This window comes from Trachypithecus francoisi, unplaced genomic scaffold, assembly GCF_009764315.1.
Source record: "Trachypithecus francoisi isolate TF-2019V2 unplaced genomic scaffold, Tfra_2.0 Contig01461, whole genome shotgun sequence".
NCBI lineage: Eukaryota > Metazoa > Chordata > Mammalia > Primates > Cercopithecidae > Trachypithecus > Trachypithecus francoisi.
In genome coordinates, this window is record NW_022681433.1 from 5,694,237 (window position 1) to 5,715,288 (window position 21,052).

Genomic DNA, 21,052 nt, shown 5'->3' on the forward strand with positions numbered 1-21,052 from the left:
ATTGGAGAGTCCTAGTACATACAACTACCACCTTTCAGATGTTTTCTCTCGGATAATTCTTATACATATATTTTCTCCTACATCCCTGGAATTCTTTACTAAGGGTACAGTGCTGGACTACATTAAAGCCTTATGACCCTTCTTTATTCCAGCCTTCAATTTTTTTCATCCCATTGCATAAAAGCCCTGTCTTCACTAGATGACAATTATGTACTAGTTGCTTAATTCCTTTTTTGTCTAAGCAATGTAATGTTTTATTCCAGTTAAAATATGCAAGTCTTCAGAAAGCTCTTAGGAAGATTTAATTGTAACAGAGGACTGGTATAGGAGATGATTTTAGATATATGACCTTTTTCAGACCTTCAAAAATTGCATTATGTGTACAGCTGACTGCCTATGTGTAGGGTCCCCTCATTTCATAACGTTATTGATACTTTTCTCTTCCTTGTTTCTTTTATTTATTGCAATTTATTATCAATCCTTGTGACAAAGTAAGAAAAATTTAAAAATATGGTATAAGAGACAGAGGAAAACTGAATAGTTTGGAAGACAGGGATCTAAGGCCACAATTTACCACTGTGATATTTCTTCAATTTTTCCAGAATGTTAATTTGGGCTAACAATCATATTTAATAAAATAGTGTTATAAACAATGTTATCTAGGTTTTAAAATTATTTATGATCTTGAAATACATTTGGAGCATTTGAAATATCAATTTTAATGTAAACTATAGAGTCAAAAACTATATACTAGACAACTACTAGAAAATGAGTAACTGTCGACATTATGGTTTAAATTGTATCTGGCAAAAAGATACGCTAATGTCTAACCCCCAAGTGCCTGTCTCAGAACATGACTTTATTTGGAAATAGATCATTGCACAAGAAATTACTGAAGATGAGGTCATTCTGGAGTGGGACAGACTCTTACTCCAATATGACTGGTTATCTTATAAAAAGAGAGATGATGATGTGAAATGAGGCATACAGGGAGAATGCCATGTGATGGCAGAGGCAGAGATTGGAATGACATAGCCATCAAGTCAAGGAATGACTTGAATTCACAGTCACTTACCAGAAGGTTGCTAAAGTCCAGGAAAGATTCTACCCAGAGTGTCAGAGAAAGCATGGCACTGCCAACACTCTGGTTTTAGAATTCACATTTTCAGAACTGTGAGAAAAAAAAAAATCATGTTGTTTTAAGCCACCTAATTTATGATACTTTGTTACGGCAGCTCTTAGGAACTAACACAATGAGCAAATAAATTTTAATAAAATCTCTATAGCATATGGAGATACAGTTTATATATAAAACATTTCAATATCCACAATAATAGCAGTACCTTTGGTCAGAAAATAATCAGTGAAGTCCTTATTCATATGCAGATTCTTTAGGTTGCAGGTTGAGTTCCTTTGAACTATTGATGGTTATAGGTCTAAGTTTTCAGTGACTAATATGCTCATGTACAGTAGTTTGTTCCTTATTTTCAAGTCATCTTTCACCCTGCCTCATGATTTGTCCTTACTTATTGGGATGTGCATTTTCTCAGGAAACTAGCATGAAGGCCACAGAGACCAGGATGGGAACAAGCAACGCTTGCACGTGTGGCAAGTGGAAATGCTGGAAATGACAATGATGAGGGAGAGGAAATGATACATGCCTCGTTTTTAGGAACATAACTTAGGCTGTTTAAAAACAGAATGAGAGAGAGAAGCTCATTATTCAATAACCCTTGTAAAAAATAAAACACCTAGATGAGAGAGATGGCAGAGGAGCTGGAGAGATGGTGCAGCCAGGGAGGAACAGCCCAGATGTTTGATCAGCAGGAATCAGTGACAATTAGATGAGCCAGTAAAGAATAAAAAATAAAATGATGCCAAAGGATAATTTCCATTTGACAAATACTTTACTCTATATTCCTGTCTGCTTTGTGAAAATGATATCAAAGACTGACAGAATTATAGGGAAGTGTAACTCTTTTTGGCCGTTGTTCTCTTTTTTGGGGCTCTTTCATGCGTCGTTCCTGTGCAGTTGCCCCTTCTGTTGCCATACAAGTTGGAGCAGATAGCACAACCTGAGAGGTGGGTGACTGTGTGGACTCTGCTGTTTCCAAAATACATAACTTTTTCTCTGTATATTATAGACTAATTTAATTCCAACCTCAACTTAACAGATCATTTAAAAACTGAGTATTATTATGATCTTTTTTAAGCCCAGAAAATTTGTCAGCCAAGATAGTCTGCAGAGCTTTTGTCAGGGAGACAGAAAAGAGTTTGGAGAGCATAAAAGGAAGTGAATTTATTCTTGACCCTAAGGCTACAGTTTTAAAATTCTGCTTATAGGACCTAACACATTGGAAACAAATATAACCCTTCACATATATTATTTATATGTATCAATTAGATGGGTAGAGAAAAACTCCATTCTGTGATATCAACTTTTGATTCTGGAAAGAAGGTATGAAATGAGTTTCCTATTTTATAAGGTCTTGAACAATTTAATTTTCTCTAAAACAATAGGTCTTGATATTATGTTAAAAGGAATAGAGAAGGGAAAAGCAAAATGTTTATATCATTTTATTTCATAAGAACAACTAGTATTCATTCCCATTCTGTCTCTTTTTTCCTTTCTGAATTCTTGCCCTACTGGAAGATAGTAGGGCAAGAAATACAATCTTTATTTTAGGACAGAAAGAATGCTAGCATTGAAGCTTGAAGACATGAGGACTGTTAACTTTTCCTCCTCCCCTAGTCAGTAAAGGTCAGGAGGCTCAGATCAAAGAGATCCAAGAAGATGTCCAAAGTGAAAAGGCACAGTTCCTTCAGTTTTGGAACCTAAATCTCTGGCATTCTTCAGTGTTCATTCTTCAGTAAGAGTCTCTCCGGGAGACTTTGATTAAAAGTGAAACACAAGTTCTGAACATGCCACTCCACTATGTGGAAAATGTCAGTGGCTCATTAGAGACTGGAGAACCAGCCCATTCATGTAAGGCCAGGATCTGAGACTTCCTCACTGCTTTCCATCCACCATTGTCATCTATTACCTACATGATTCAAAAGTCAAATGGTCGTTTCTTCAATACAGTGTAATTTTCTGCCTCCACACCTCTATTCAAGTTTTAAGAATGCATCTAGGTAACTACCTAGAAATAACTAGCATTTTTTTCATCTATTTTCCGTAATAGTTTGGAACAATGTATATGTGCTCTGAGAAGGGTATTGGTGAGTAGAGGTAGACTTTGTACCAACTGCTACCGTTTATAATTTTCAAAGAACAAACATTATATATTGACTCGACCTTCCTACCACCTAAATTGGGTTTTATTTGCTTGCTGTTTTGTTTGCTAAGTTCAATGTTGGGTTTATCACCCACACACATATGCTTTATTTCCTTTACCTTTCTCATTTTCAACTTTCCATTATTGCTCACTCATCGTCTCAGATGAATTGCCAAACCAATTTTGAATGTAGACTCAGGAATGGTTTCAGAAGTTGAATCAGCTTCTGCCTCACCAACACCATCATCATATGAAATTTAGTTATCGTCTTCCCTTCTGGTTATGTGACATCAAATGTGGTGCCCCTGTAATATGCATTTAGCTCTTCCTTGAATCCTGATCTGCAAATCTGAATTTAACACGTATATTTAAGAAAATGCTTAGGTGATTTTATGACTGGATAGGAAATTTTTGAACTTGATAGAGCCAGGGCACTTGTTGGCCAAGAGAGTCTGCAGAAAATATAATCTGTAGTTTATCAATTAGTCTTCTTCATTATTCTCAAGCATTTTAGCCAACGTGTCTCAGATTTGATTAAAGCTTCATTGATTTTTTGCCTTTTAACAAGGCTGAAAAAACTTAATTGGGCAACTAGTTATCTTATTGATGTTCCCTTATGCTTCAGTTATTATTATCTTGTGAATGTAATTTCCTTGCATAAATCTTTTAATTATTATTATGCTGAAAGTGAACACACATTATACACTTGGGTATATATGTCTATAAGTTATTGTATATGTATATGGACATATATGTATATACATATATCCTTGTGTGTGTAAACATGTGTTTATATATACAATAATGGTGATACTTAGTATTTATTGAACATATACTATGACCTAGGAACTCATACTTTTCATATATTAATTCATTTAATTTTTCAGTAACCCTGTGAGATAAGTGTTTCCACTATCCCCATTTTACAAGTTGGGGAAAAGACACAATAATAATTTAATAATTTATTAATACTCATACAATCAGGAAGCAGCAATCCAAGGTTCAAATCCCAATGGGATTTTTCTAAGGCTTATGTGCTCTTAATCCCTACAATATCCAAATACATTATGCAAAGTACAGTAGATTTGCCATATCACTTTGGAGTCATGATGAAGGCATACGGTGGTGCCTAGGGTAAATATCTGTGAGAAACTAGGTGTAGGTATTTTCTTCCTTTTTTATCCAGCATCTTTATCGCCTACTCATGTTTCTCATGCCCACTGAAGCCCAGTCTGTCTAACACTGGTTTAAGTCCCCTATTGGTATCCATGCTTAATGGTGAATTAGTCAGCTATCATCCTTTGCTTGCAATTACACTGTGTTCGGCTTTTCCACTTGCACAAGAGTTCAGTGATTTGGTGGGGATTATTGTTGATATTTTTGTGTTTATTCCTGTAATTAGATATTATACTAAACTACACCATAGAATATCTGCTTGATGTGTGACTTCTATACAATTCCCTTTAAAGGCATCTTTGCAGAGCTAAATTTGCTTGTTGATAACCTTAATAAGAAGGTTGACTTTAAATGAGGAAAGCAAAAACCAGGAAAATAGTAAACATTAGAAAAACTAGAAGACTATCCCACATTATTCAAAGGTCTTTCTGTAAGGCAGTGGTTATCAAAAGTTAGTCCTCCCAGCACTTTGGGAGGCCGAGGCAGGCGGATCACGAGGTCAGGAGATCGAGACCATCCTGGCTCACACAGTGAAACCTCGTCTCTACTAAAAATACAAAAAATTAACCGGGCGTGGTGGCCGGCGCCTTTAGTCCCAGCAACCTCCAGAGGCTGAGGCAGGAGAATGACCTGAGCCCGGGAGGCGGAGCTCACAGTGAACGCAGATTGCGCCGCTGCACTCCAGCCTGGGCGAGTCACCTAGAGAACTGGGCAAAATGCAGAGTTTAGGGCCTCACCTTGTACCTACTGAATCAATCAGACACTGGGGTGGGGCTCATGTGTTTTGTCAGCCTCTAGGTGATCCTGCTGCTTGCTCAATTTTGAGAACCACCACTGTATGGCTCATCCCTATCACTCAAGAACTCGTGCACGCTCACATACATACACATATACACACACAGACATTCCCAGGGTTTCGGGGTCAGCTGTATACTGCTTACTTTGTAGACATTAGAATATATATTTATGCTGAATTGAAACTACTCTTTGAATATTTATCAGATACAATGGAGCTATAGGTAATTTCGTTAGACATCAAATCCTTTAAGCCAGTGTTTATCAAGTTTTAACATTCATTGGAATCATGCTATGCAGATTTGTATTCAGCAGATTTGAAGTGGGACCTGATATTCTCCATCTCTAACAGCCTTCCTGTTGATTTCAATCTTACTGGCCTCAGCCCACAAATTGAGTTGCAACAATTTAGACTCAAGCATGTCCTCAACAAACATTTTCATCCATATCCCAAAATATTGTCACAGTTTGCCTTTACATTTCATCTCTAGTATATCTACAATTGGTTACAACCTTCTAGCACAAGACATTTCTCATCTGAGTATACTTATCTCTATCCCCATGTTTTTAACATGAAATTCTTTTAATCTAACATAAAACACATTCACTTACGAAGCTGTCACTGTCGAAATCTATCTGTTATTTCAGGCTTAACTAACCAATTCCACCTCCTTTCTTAAATTTTCAGTTTATTTCATGTCAGACATACTCTTATATACCCTATACCTCTTTTTAAACAAGTTATATAATGCTCTGTATGAAGTTATCCAGTTACATAATTAGTCCCAATGTATTTTGAGTTCCCAGAATACAGATTTATGTGGTTCTTACATATCATGGCACTCCCCTCACTTATCTAGCCACTCGCTGACTCACATATGATGCTGAATGCTATTGGCTTTACTAGTGTTTCACCTGTCCTGCAAAGGCAGATGAAAATAATGGTTTGATCAATGAAACAGGTGGGTCCAATTAATCATGTGGTATGACTATGCTCAGAGGGACTAGAAGAATTGTTTAATGAAGAACATGACCAGAGGTATCACCAGGAAGCAGGGAGAGACAGAGACATTTAAAAGTCATTGGAGGCCATGAGGCATGTAGGGGATGAAGTAAAAGATTAAAAATATATATTTTTCAGCTATGGAAAAAATTAATTCCCTGAAGGTCTTCTGCCTGTAAATAATCCTTAGACCCTGCTATCAGCATTATAAACTGAGTTTTTGAAAAGCATTCTGGCAGAGGAAATAACTCCTCCCCCATGCAGATTATTTTTGAATTGCTAAAGAATATACAGTAGTACCCAGAGCACACTGGTGTTTATATGAATTTGTGGTCCTTTTAGAGCAGAGGCATCAGATTGCCCTTATGTAAATCACTATGATACAGCTAATCCAAAGTTTCAACTCTCTTTATAATCACCCGGCAGTCAGTTGAGACTTCCTTGTGACTCTCTGATGCAGTCAAGATAGATAAAGTAACCAGGACGGTTGTTCCCAGAATTTGGATTTTCTTCCTATAGAGAATGACTACAGTCTGAACTTTGTGTACAACTTTTTAAACTAGAAAAATACATTGGAAAAACTGAAAAGATGAAGAAAGAACAAATACTAAGTAAATCTGATCCATAGTTACTTTCATTATTTATTTGTTTTATATATTTTAAATTATTTTCTGCTTACTTTGTCCATACACAATATTTTAGTTCACTTTTCTAGATACTGGATATGGTTTGGCTGTGTCCCCACCCAAATCTCATCTTGAGTTGTAGCTCCCATAATTCCCACATGTTGTGGGAGGCACCCAGTGAGAGATCATTGAATCATGGGGTCAGGTCTTTCCCATGCTGTTCTCATGATAGTGAATAAGTCTCATGAGATCTGATGGTTTTAAAAAGGGGAGTTTCCCTGCACGAGCTCTCTTCTTTTGTCTGCGATCATGTGAGACATGCCTCTTAACTACCACCACGATTGTGAGGCCTCCCCAGCCACATGGGACTGTGCATCCATTAAACCTCTTCTGTAAATTGCCCTGTTTCAGGTATGTCTTTATCAGAGGTATGAAAACTGACTAATACAATGTAGTGAAGTTTCTTGTTTATTTGGTTTTGTTTTGCTTTTATATACTTTCCAGATTTATCCTCCTTTTTGTTCTCCTTTGTTGCTGTTATGGTTTGGAGCTTTCATATTTCTAGTAGTTAATTTTAAATCATTGATACTGGATCTCTCTTATTCTATTTGTAAAAATAGATTAGATTCAATGGTTTTCACAGTGTCTTCAATATTTGGAATCCCATGACTCATTGATTCTATAAATAATTATGAGATCAGACTTTTCAAACTTTTTAAAGGTTATTGAAAGAGATGGGAAGTCTTTAAAATTGTTTTCACAGCATACTTTATAAGTGCATAAGCACAAATGTGAATTTGAAAGTTTTAGTGTTTTAATATGAATTTTAATGGGATGGCAGGAGTTGCGCTGGAATTGGCCAACAACTCTAGAGAAAGAAGGGCTGTAATGAATTGTGTCTAAAAACAAACCTCACTTCTCCCAATACTGGAATGGTGCGGAAGATGGTAGTTCCTCTTATGACTCATGGTGCAGTAGAAAGATGGCGTAGGAGGTGGGGGCTGTAGGCTCCCAGCACACTGCAGGCAATGTGATGGTCCACCTGGAGAGGGCATTGCTGGAATGGACTGGTGGCCACTGTCAAACAGGTGGCCCCTCTCTGAGGGTGTCCTTCAGAGGGAGTTGAAGTAAAGCTAAGCATTACTCCAAGTAATCCAGGTAAACAGAGAGGGAGGCAGACACAGAGAAAAAGACACAGGGAGAGGAAGGAAGGGAGGGTGGGAAGAAGGAAGGAATGAAAGAAGGGAAGAAGGAAGACAGGGAGCGAGACAGGAAGGGAAAGAGGGGCAAGAGATAATTGAAGTGATTTAATCTATGTTAGCAATTGAAGACTGAAAAATCCTGTAATATAAAATTTTAATTATTTCAATCCTTAATTTGATAACTGATTTAACCACCGAACCCATTTTTGCATGGAAAATCTATTAATTACTGGGATACAATTTAGAGAATGCTGGTATAGACAAGTAAAGAACATGTTTGGTTGAAAGGTGACATGAAATTACCACGAGAATATGTGGATTTACAATGATTCGCAGAATACTTTTTGGTTTATTTCAATCCTATGATTAGATCAAATACATAGCCAAATAACATCCACATTTGGGGAACCTTGTGTATTATGTACACTCACTCCTGCTCTTCTTATTCCTCTCCATATTTTTTACTTCTGCAACAACCTCCCTGTGTCTGTGTTTAATGTAAAATTACATATACTGTTCATTTACTAAGCACTGTATACACTTTCAATAACTAAAGAAAGAAAAAGCACTTTTAAGAATGAAACATAAATACAAAATCATGGCTATCCTAGCACTTTGCAATGGCAGGTGTTCTATGAGGATTAAACTCTGCTTCTTTTAGGTAATTTTACGGGGTATATATGTATGTATTCACAGCAGAAATATTAATTCAAACAAATCTTAAATTATCCTAAGAAAGTTCTCTGTTTGATTGTCCTCAGGTGCCCCATGCTGTAGTGAGATTTTGACCAGAAAGGGCAGAGTTTGAATCCAAGACCTGACTTAGACTGTAGTGAACAAAGTATACACCTTTCTCTTACTCTTTCTGCATGCTCGGAATGAGTTACTTAGTACTTAGTCCCTTATAGTGTTTTGTCAATGTGTGAATACTGATAAGATGATGGCAACTTCTTGTTATATCTTGCATTTCCCATAGGCTTTCTTAACTCTCTTTTATCAAGACATTTCAGTTGTCCTAAAGTTTAATACTACTAAAAATATTTTATTCCATGGGGAATAAAAAAAGAAAGAAGATGGTAGACTATGATTTCTTTATCAAATGCTGATGGAAAGGATTATGTGGGGGAAAAAATAAAACTCTTAAAGAGAACAGTGCTTGTTAATGATCTAAACCACTGTTTGTCAGTACTCTACAGTTATATAAGCAAAAACTCTATTTTGACTTTCAAATACCTGGCTTTGTCTGGAATAAAATTTAGCTTGACTGTTTATGGAGCTTGAAATTTCCGTAAGTAAGCGCCATGCAAGATAATGAGGAGAGTCCTCCCTATCCCAGCCTTAAAACTATACTACTTTATCTAGTTTTATCTGTATTTACTGAATCCATTATTATAAACCTAATTCAGTTGTTTGCATATTTATTTGCCCACTATATACATTGATAAGTAGATATGCAAGACAAGATGAAGAGAAACAGTTGCATGAAAAACCATTATTCATCTAATCCAAATGGTTGAACACCTCAACTATTGGATTACTCTTTGAATGTCACCTCATCTCTTTCTTCATCCCCAAACAAAGCATCCTTTTTGCATATCCAGAGACTGCTTGCTTGCTTACCATTAGAAAAGAGAAAGGAAAAAGTCTTGCCTAAAGGACAGCCATATGGCTTAGACTCAAGAAGAAAGATGGGAAATGTGGAGTTGGGAGGAGAGACCTGTAAAAGGAACAAGCACTAAGTTTGTTTTTAGAGTAAGCCTGTTTTATTATGCCAACAGAACTTTTCCAAGTCTCTTACAAGGAACTTACACCTCTCCTTCAATCAGAACTGTCCATAGGGCATTGCTTAATCCCACTATACACTTTCTCACTAGGTTATGCTCTTGTTCTCCCATGGTATCTTGCCGTGGATTGCCTTCATCTTCTTTTTCTAGTTATACAAGTATGTCCAGGTGGAAGCATTCTTGAACTGTTCCATTGAAAGATACAATTTTCTCTTAATTCATATATTGCTTAACTGACAATCTCAATGAGAAAGTTTCAGAAATAGAATCTGAGAAATACTGAGGAAAAAAAGAAATATTGAGGAAAAAAATCCTGGACCAGATATTCAAACATCTCATAATTTGATAGATATGTAACCTCCTTAACATACAGTAAGTAGTGTCCATGCTACATCTCTAAAATGTTGTCAGGATAGAATGAGTCATGTCTGTGAAATGTTTTGTATAAGGTAATTAGGTATACTTAGGAAGGTGTTTGCATTGTTTATACTGAATTAAGCTATGATGATTAACATTCTGGTGAATATTATCTTCTTTCATCTGTTTTTCATATTGCCTCAACCCAATTAAAAGTATATTTAGCTTGTACCTCATAAAGAAAAGTTTGTTTGCTTTTCCTGATGATTAAAGTAATAAATATCTATTACAGAAAATTGTTAAAAGTACACAATATAAAAATAAAAATTAAGTATAGTGTTGCAACCAAGAAATAACTATATCAAAAAAGAGCCACATTTATATATTCTTATATATGTGTATATAGGTGTGTATCTTTGTAAACTGCTTTGTTCATTTATCAGTGTATCTTTTGCATATTCCTATTCCCCAGTTCTATTTTTGCTTCAAGTGCAGCCATAGTATTTTGACTTCAGTTGTGTCTCACTAAACATGTCATACTGTGCCTTGCTTGGATAGAATAAATATTCAATACATTGGCTTTATTCACAGAATGACTTAAGGCCTTTTGATTGTTTAAATGTAAAATTATGTGAAACAGCATTTCTGTCTTTAAATATCCCAGTTGTGTTCTTATTGATTAACTGAGGCCACTCCATGTAACTGTGACTTATTTTTCCTTTTCCTTTCCCTTCTGTTTAGTTTGTTGCCCAGCCCAATTGTCAACAGCTGCTGGCATCTCGCTGGTACGACGAGTTTCCAGGCTGGAGGAGAAGACACTGGGCAGTGAAGATGGTGACATGTTTCATCATAGGACTTCTTTTTCCTGTCTTCTCTGTGTGCTACCTGATAGCTCCCAAAAGCCCACTCGGACTGTTCATCAGGAAGCCATTTATCAAGTTTATCTGCCACACAGCCTCCTATTTGACTTTTTTGTTCCTGCTGCTGCTTGCCTCTCAGCACATCGACAGGTCAGACTTGAACAGGCAAGGTCCACCACCAACCATCGTCGAGTGGATGATATTACCATGGGTCCTGGGTAAATGTGTTACTATAGAAAATATAATAAAAACATGTTGCTGCCATGGAATTTTGTTGCTCAGAAAATATTCATTAATGTTTGGGAACCTAGGAATGTTTAGAACAGGTTCTGACTATTGTAGCTCCAAGAACCTAACCCCCAAAGCCAAACAACTATTTTACAAGCTGCAGTGGATCTGCTTACAAAAGCAGTTTAAGAAATGTAACCTTAAGTTTTCGAATTACAGATTTTAATGACTTCATAGTCCATGACTGACTGTCTATGAGTTTGTTTATTAAAACTTCTCAACATATCTCATTGGCTATATGTAAATAATCATTCTAATATTCCTCATAGATAAGTCTTCTAAAAGTACACACAGATTACTCTGAAGAATTAGTGATTCTCTACATAAAGTAACTGAAACCTTTTTAAAAAAATCTGTTCCAATTTATCTTTGAAATCTATATTAATTTAAAATAATAGGAAATTAAACAACAGGACATTGGCCACTCTCTTTTTGTTCTTGTCATAGAAAGTTGTGTTGGGTCTGAAGCAAACCACTGTAAAGTAGAACACCTTAAAGTAGCTAGTGAAAACCTTGTTTTCCGGCCGGGCGCGGTGGCTCATGCCTGTAATCCCAGCACTTTGGGAGGCCGAGGCCGGCGGATCACTAGGTCAGAAGATCGTAGCCATCCTGGCTAACACAGTGATACTCCGATCCTGGCTAACACGGTGATACTCCATCTCTGCTAAAAATACAAAAAGAAATTAGCCGGCCGTGGTGGCGGGCGCCTGTAGTCCCAGCTACTCGGGAAGCTGAGGCAGGAGAATGGCGTGAACCCGGGAGGCGGAGCTTGCAGTGAGCCGAGATCGTGCCACTGCACTCCAGCCTGGGCGACAGAGCGAGACTCCATCTCAAAAAAATAAAAAAGAAAGAAAAGAAAAGAAAAAAAAGTAGCTAGTGAAAACCTTGTTTTCCTTTCTCCTTGTTATTATAGCCATGGTTAAAATGTACGTTTTAATTATGCTTTTCTCTTTACTATGGTTTGCTGAGAAATCACATTTTCTCAATTTAGCTCATCATTTTAAACCTCTCTGCTATCATCTTCACCTCATCATTTGTCTATTAGAAAATATGTGACAAATTTCATGATTCAAAATCTCAGAATTCAGTTTGGGTGACTCTGAACACTGCTGAAGAGACTAAAATGACATTGAGGCAGAAAAAAAAAAAAGACAGCCTATTTGAGATAGATATGTTTTTCAGTTTTAAAAATTGTAAAAACCATACTTTAAGTATTGTCAATAAGAAAAATTAATAGGGACAAGATTTGATGTTTTACATATATAACTAACAAAATCCTCAGGTGAACTTTAAAATAGAGTAGCTTCTCGTTAATCTAAAGCGCATAAAGTGTGATCTTGTTTAAATTAGAAAAAAGGGTCAGGCCGGGCAGGACACAGTGGCTCATGCCTGTAATCTCAGCACTTTGGGAGGCCAAAGTGGGTGGATCGCTTGAGATCAGAAGTTCGGGTAGTACCCATCTCTACTAAAAATATGAAAATTAGCTGGGCATGGTGGCCAGAGCCTGTAATCCCAGCTACCTGGATGCTGAGGCAGAAGAATAGCTTGAGCCTGAGAGTCAGAGGTCGCAGTGAACCGAGATTGCACCACTGCACTCCAACCTGGGTGACAAAGTGAGACTCTGTCTCAAAAAAAGAAAGAAGAAAAATTTAAAAGGCTCACGTAATCTATGTGTCCCGAATGTCCTTTGGAATAAAATAATTATGACATTGCAGTTGGTATTAAAGATAAAATAACCCTTCCTGTTTCATTTAAATTAAATATATCCCATTAAGAATTTTTTAAAGGAGTTTTCTTAGAAAATGTCTTGGGAACAATTCTTACGAAGAGTTTAGGACATTACATTTTCCATTATGGATAACTTACATTGAATGTCTAAAAATTCTAGTGTCCCAAATAAAATGCAGAACACTTCATTTGGAAAAAATACTATAGATACAATAAAATGTAAGCATGTAGAGTATTCCTAATCTTTCCTTGATACCATCAATGAAACTGTGTCAAGTACTTTCCAGGCAGAATGTGCAGTGAAGGATGATAGTGACAAAAGTAAAGCAACAAAGAGCGCTGGAATTTACTGGATTTACCCATTTACTGGAATAAATGGGTAATAAACAGATTTGTGACATAATGTCATAAAATAGTAAATAGTATTTAAAAAATAGGAGGTCCAAAGTTCTAATTACTTGTACAGTGAAAACAGTCATTGGCTGCCCGCTACATACCAAGATTCTAACAGAATATTTCATGAAAGCTGGCTGGAAGAAACTACATCCAACCACAGCTAAATGATTATATGAGGTATAGATTTAATTGTGAGTATTATAATTCCAGCTTAGAAAAATATCTGCTATAGGCAATATTTTCTCAAGATTTCCTGACTGTAGGGATTTAATATTTCTGAGAATTTTAGGATAAAAGAGATTTCCTAGGGGAAAAAAAAAACAGGCATACAAATGATCATCTTGCTTAAATAATGGGGCATGAGGAAAAAATGTTTATATATGAAAGAGATCTGTCAAACCATTATATTGTTCACCAGGTCTGGTGAATTGTGAATGCCTCATATCCGATACTGAGTTCTCAGTGCCTTGCTAGATCCATGATTATAAGGAGTGTGTGCTATGTTGTTGGGCTGTTCTGCAAAAGGCACTGGACTTAAATCCATGCTCAGGTTCTACCATTAGGAGACTATTAAATTATGGGTGGTCACAAGTTCTCAGGATTTTCAGTGTCTGCATCTACAAAATACAAGATTTAGAGTGAATGACATCTAAAGTCCCCCCGAATCGTATCATCCTGTCTGCTAAGCTACCATTATTAAAACAGAGAAAATTGATCCTTTCGGGGGAGGTGTGGTGTTGAGTGGGAGAACAAAACCAAAGACATCAGAGTAGGAACACTTTAATCTTTTACCAAAAATGTGATATATATAAAAAAGCATGGTCTGATTTGATGACTATATGAATGAATCTTCTATATTCTCTTGCCCTGTACTGCTGTCAGATAAAGTAAGTGGCCATGAGTCCCTTAGCAGAACATTTCATAGTTCATTGTTTGCAAGGTTCTAGATTTATAATATCAAGATTGAATGACTTACAGAAATGATGTGGCTTATAAGTGTGTCCCTCATCATGTTAATTGTCCCAATGGTAGATTGGAACTCTATTTATGGTTTTTTCTCAAGTCTTCTTGAATTGACTTAGATTTTCAAACCATGTCACCTCTGTGAGTTACTTGTTGTATAAAGTCATACTTCTTTATTTGTACTAAATTTACTTTTCTTCCATTTTCAAAAGATCTTCCTCACCTTCATAATATCATGATGTATGAGAAATGATAACTTTATAAGTCTCATTTGTTTATACTAGCAAAACACTTTTCACTTATTTCTTTTATATATTTATATCATAAATGTCCATGTTTATCTAGGTAGGAAAGTTCTCTAACTTTAAAGCCTAACCTTTGAAACCAATTTCTTTTTCTTCTTAAGAAATATGGTTTTGCTTGGGAATTTCTGTTATTTTATATACCTTGCTGTGTTTCAGCAATAAGAACTGTATTCAGCCTCATAGAACCAGTTATCTTGTGTTTCAGTACAATGGCAGAATAAGGTTTCTGTTATTTCAGTATCTTTCTTGTTGAAGTTCAACATTGTTGACTGTTTAAATCTATTGTGTTTTATATCTTTAGAAAGCAGTTCATAATGGCTCTTCTATCCTTCTGCCACGGTGTCAGTGATAAGTTGGAACTCACCGTCCAACAAAGCTTTTAGAATTATTTTTACTTCAGACTTGCTTGTATTTGAAGGTTATAGACCTTTCCTTTCTGCCATCAAACAGCCTCAAGAGATCTTCTTGCACATATTTGCTGTCAGGATGAACTTTATTATATAAGAAAGAAAGCCAAAAAGCTTTACAGGGACCAAACTTATGACGCTGGTCATTGTGATACAGTTCTAACTAACAGAGAAAACTAATCATGGATAATTCTGTTAGAACTCTCAACAGATGAGTAAATTCCAGACAGATAGACACCAATATCCTTCTCAGGCTGTCAAATTACCCACTTAATCTAGAGTAAAAAGTAAAACAGTTGTTTGATCAAGCCTTGATATGGACCTGATAACAGAGCTATACTTTTTGGGTGTCTGGAGAAAAAGTTTCGTTGGAAACACTGAATGATGCTTTAGAAAGAGCTCGAGGCTAGAAGATCAGAGACTTGGGTACTTTTATGTTCTCCATGACTCTGAGGCTCTTAACTTATTCAGGGTTTGATTTTTAATATATTATACTAGGAATATGCAATGAATAGAATATGATAAATTTATTAAAAAATTACATGAAAACTAAAGTATGTTATATGTGTAATGTGCATTATGAGAATTCATCGAAATTATGGCAAGAGTTTTATCTCAAAGAGAGGTCATTTGTTTCTGAAGATAATATGTAGTAAGATAAGGGAAAAGCAAACTTTCGAATGCTAGTTTTCAGGCCTTCCTGAAACCCAGTTTGAATTTTCCCTCAGAATTCATTCCAACTCTGATTGTAACCCACAAATTTTGTTATAACTTATCCCTTTGCACAAGAGTATGGATATGTGTAAAATTTCCAGATGTAGACTTATGTAATTAGCTTAGTAAAATCAATTATAAAATGGATAACACTTTTCATGAAAGAAGTAGAACTTTGGACTGGGTGTGGTGGCTCACACCTGTAATCCCAGCACTTTAGGAGGACGAGGTGGGCAGATCACGAGGGGTTCGTGACCGGACTGGCCAACATAGTGAAACCCTATCTCTACTTAAAACACTAAAATTAGATGGGCATAGTGGCGGGCACATGTAGTCCCAGCTACTCAGGAAGCTGAGACAGGAGAATCGCTTGAACTCGGAAGGCAGAGGTTGCAGTGAGCCGAGATTGTGCCACTGCACTCCAGCCTAGACGACAGAGCGAGACTCCATCTCAAAAAAAAAAAAAAAAGGAAAGAAAGAAAGAGAGAAATAAAGAAAAGAGAGAAAAAGAAAGAAAGAAGAAAAAGAAAGAAAGAAAGAAAGAAAGAAAGAAAGAAAGAAAGAAAGAAAGAAAGAAAGAAAGAAAGAAAGAAAGGAAAGAAAGAAAAGAAAGAAACTTTAATGAAGGCTATTGTATGAATACAGCAGGAAATACTTTGTTCCTATGAGAAAACAAAATGGCTGCTGAAGTGATATGACATTGTGAGCATGCCCATGATTATGCCACAATTAAACAGTATGCAAATCTATGCACACTGAGCATGGTGAGAAAGGTGAACTGAGGAAAAGATATAACATAGGAGGAGGTCTAAGCTCTGTTAAAAATAGCTTCTATTGAATTCCTAGGCATAAAGTAAGAATTGCTCATAATATCCAGATTATACAACTTGCCTATAACACATACTTTATTTAGCAATTTTTTAAACAAGATTGGTTTCTCATTTCCATAATTTATTTTACATTTTTATGTTTTAAAAGGTTGATATTAACAAGTCTGAACATTTCAACAAGGCCTACCAAATTGAAGATGTAGAATGAAAAGTTGATGATCACATTTTCATCTAGATAAATATTCGTAGAGTCAAATAATACTATATGTATGGATATATATGTGTGTGTATATATATACACACATATGTGTATAACCAGTTATGGTTTTTACACATATATGTATAATCAGTTATGTGTATATAAGTACATATAGACACATATATACACATACATATATACACATATACACACACGTGTATATATACATATGTGTGTATATATACATATGTGTGCACATATATTTAATTCTTCCTCTTATGACCATTTTTTCATCTTTTGTCAAAAGTCATTAAGATCATATGGCTTCATATTTTCAGCCTCACTGCTGAATTTCCCATCCCCTCAAGCAGCCCCAGACAATATACTCACAAGTATAAGAAATACGCCTATTACTTTCCCCAGTTCCTCCCTTGGCGTGGTGCTCAAATAATCTTAGCAAACTAGCTTCAGACACACACAGACCTTCAAACCCAAGTTGCAGACTACCCATTTATTAATTTAAAATGGATATTTTAATTTTTGAGGAAATCAGATAGTACAGTGTGACATATGACGCTCATTTCACTATTTAACTGTGCAAAAAAATATTTTAACATCACCTTCACAGAATTATAAAGACTAACACAGTAATATCTCAAACAATGAAATATTAATGAAGATTTCAGTTATTGTGTGTGATCCTATTCATGCTGAACACATGATTTCTTTATTGGAGAGAAATGAACTCTTTTTAGGCCATGACAGTGAAATATAAATTTGATATAGCAAAATTGAAATTTCCAGGCCTTCAGAGAATGTTTGAAAACATGGTTTAGATGGTTCAAGGGAAGAGGGGAAAAAATAGGAAAAGAGTAGATACTAAAAAGAAAGGGTCATAGTAAAAAAAAAAACAAAAACAGCATGAGAGATTCTTGAATTAGTGTTCATTAGCACAGAGTAACAATAGTAGTAGTAGTAGTGGTGGTAGTAGTAGTAGTAATCGTAGTCATAAATAGTAGAAACTGAAAAGTTAGGCACTGTGCTGAGTAATTTAAATGCATTCTTTTGTTCGAACTTCACAGTAACTCTGTTCCATTTAATCATAATAAATGAGTTAATGTCTCATTTCACAGAGAGGAAACAGGCTTAGAGAATTTAGATTCCTTGCAGGGCTCAAGGGATCAAGGAGCTAACAAGTGATACTAAATTCAAACTCCAGTCAATGTAAGTCTAGATCTAGATTCTTTATCCTTTCTGAGACACTGACCCAAAAGTGTGAGAGGTAGAATTTGAAAAGGCAAAAACCGCTCAGAACATGTCTCCATACCTAAGACTTCTTCACTTCTATTTGCCGACTTAGATTTTTACACAGGTGAAATTTGAATGGACCATGTTTCTGCTTCATTAAACGTGTAATGCTCTTTAAGATGTACATTTGATATGATTTACTATTGAATATTATCTTTACCAACATACCAAACTTATCACTACCACCACGCTCACATCACCACCAGTATCATCACTGCCTTGCTTCTAATCTAAAACATATTATGTGTGGCTTTATAGTACTAAAAGAAACAATCCATTCCAAGAAAGAAAGAGTAAGGCCTTCGATTTGACCTAGACATGTTTCCTCTTTTGCTTTCCACGTATTAGTTGCTATGTCTTAAAGTTAAATTTGTTTTCTTCAAGGACATTATTATTTTTTAAATTTCTGTGTGTGTATCTGTGTGTGTAAGGGGTACTCAGGAAAACTGAAAGAAATAAATATATTTCCTTTGTGCATATTTATTTTTAAAATATTCAGAAGTTTGTATTAAGTGGAAGGTGGTAATTTTCATAGTGAAACTATTAATATTCACTTATTCAAAACTATATATTAGGCAACTACTGCTACCTGTTGAAAGGGTAATGAACAAGGAATTGGAGAAATATTTATTCCTTGTCTTCCTATCTACATAAGCATTCTACTTCTTAGTTTTCATGGAAAATTTTTAAATTAAAATCCTATAAAAAGAATGCTCCTACACTGATAAAATGTCTCACTTGATTTTTAAGTAACTATTTTTAGGTCAGAAGCTATCAGATGATCTGGAATTCTAAAGTTCTACACTTCACCCTTACTCTGAAACTAACATGGCATCCTTTCTTGGTAAACTTAAAAATGTGTACTTCCTTAATTATATATTCCTAGCTTTTTTTTTCTCAAAATGTTAAAATAATGGTGTCAAAACCCATAGTGGTTTAAGCATTTTTAGATGTCTTCCAACTAAGAATATTTAACATTCACTGTCTCTTTATGTCAGTGTTTTTTGAAGTATGGTCTGCTGACTAAAATTATAATTACTGTAGATTCTTATGACAAATTCAGATTATGGTTGGCTGATTTAGAAATTCCGAAAGTATTTTAAACATTAAAGACTGAGAATTCTGGAAGTCAAATTTCCTAATCATGTAATGGTTTTATTAAGGAGCTTCAATGTATTTGAATCTAAACAAGAAATGGTTTTACTTCTTTCTGTCACTCTCCTTGACCACCTTCTATCAAATATCCTTTCTTTGTTTCTCAATGATATCACTATCAGTTATCATACATTTTCTGAAATTCAAATTATTTAAAAGTAGGCTATGTTCGGTTTAAAACTCAAATTTTATAATAAGCTTAAAGATCTTCTCTTCCCAATAAAGGCCTGACTCATGGCTTGAAGGATATGGAATTGTCCATCTCTTACATATCCTTTAACTCCAACACTGGTATTCAAGGTGGGACACAGGCTCTTCATGTTTCCTCATTCCTGTTGCTTTAGGGAAGATGGGGGATGAGAGAAGTTAAATGTCCTGATTTATCTGGTACCCTGGTCAGAGCTCTTTCTTGGTTGGTTGTCCTGCCTCTCCAAGAGCCACCTATTACTGAGCCACCTGTGCGATGCTGACTCTCCTGAGGGGTGCATGGCTGTTCTTTGAGGGCCCGGTTGTGCCTCCATACTGCATAGTTCTCTGAGTCAGAGATTCAACTCTGCCAGGCATCTTCCAGTTCCTCCACTCCTGCAACCAGCAGTCAGTCCCTAATGGGGGTCCTGGAACCCTAACAAATCCCTCTTGAGTCCTTGCAAGAAGGCTCAAACCCAGCCTATCCTTGTAATATGCACTTGCCTCACAACAGCATCACAGAACATTACCACCTTAAAAGACAGAAGGCCAGACTACCATGGGCTACTCTATTGCCAAACTTCCCTGCTTTTCTATTTTCTGTGATGAGCTGGACCCAGGGAGAGAGAGCAAGCCAACTGCCCAAATAGATGCTCCAGCAGTGGTGAGGTAGTAGTTCCTCCTTGTAGAAATTCCCAGACTTTATGAGGGGTTTTCGTGGAGTCTCCCTTACTTGACTTAGGGAGGCAGTAGTATTGGTGAGGAAACACCCTTATGTCTCCTTCTGATACTCGCTTTTAGCACAAAAACTGCACTGTCCTGGCCAGGCTGCCGATGCCTGTAATCCAAGCTCCCTCCTTGGGAGGCCAAGGTGGGGAGATTGCTTGATGCCAGGAGTTCAAGACCAGCCTGGCCAACATAGCAAGATTTCTTTTCTACCAGAAAAACAAACAACAACAACAAAAAGATAGCTGGGCATGGTAGCATGTGCCTCTAGTCTTTGCTACTCTACACAGGAGGCTGAAGTGGGAGCATCGCATGAGCTCAGGGGTTTGAGGATGCAGTGAGATATAAAGCACCACTACACGGCAACCTGGGAAACAGGGTGAGACTGTCTCTAAAAAATAACAACGACGACAAAAACAAAACAGAAACCCTGCACTCCCTGACCTCGTGGCTCTCTCGCCATCTGTCTTCCTAGGTCTACCTCTGTTACAGATTATGGAAGTAGAGGGCTAGATGTTTGGGAACAGATAGGGTCCTGATGCCTCCTAGTAGGCCCTGGAAGGAAAAGTTTGGTTACAATTTTCTGTAAACTCTTTTCAGAACGTGGATACTTGGGGTCCTTGTTTTCATCTTTGTTTGAGTTTTAAGTATAGTGCTGAGAACAGGAGCTGCCCCTTAACTGAGTGCCTCTTAGCGGTTCAGAACAACTGGGTTTCTACTGAATAAAAGAATTCCTTTAAATTTCTCTTTGAACAGAAGCAGAGTT

The 21,052-nt window shown here is 36.3% G+C and overlaps 1 protein-coding gene across 8 annotated transcripts in view; it reads left to right on the forward strand.

Annotated features, from left to right (window-relative positions):
* Positions 1-21,052, forward strand: part of TRPC4 (transient receptor potential cation channel subfamily C member 4) — a 219,028-nt gene that overhangs the window by 147,673 nt on the left and 50,303 nt on the right. For 6 of the 8 annotated variants that reach the window (XM_033234646.1, XM_033234678.1, XM_033234685.1 and 3 more), the window contains one exon: positions 10,963-11,299. The exons of 1 other annotated variant lie outside the window; for it this stretch is intronic. In XM_033234646.1, coding sequence (XP_033090537.1) covers positions 10,963-11,299 — 337 coding nt within the window. The remainder of the gene's footprint in view (positions 1-10,962; positions 11,300-21,052) is intronic. One more of the 8 variants, XM_033234691.1, reaches the window with a different exon arrangement.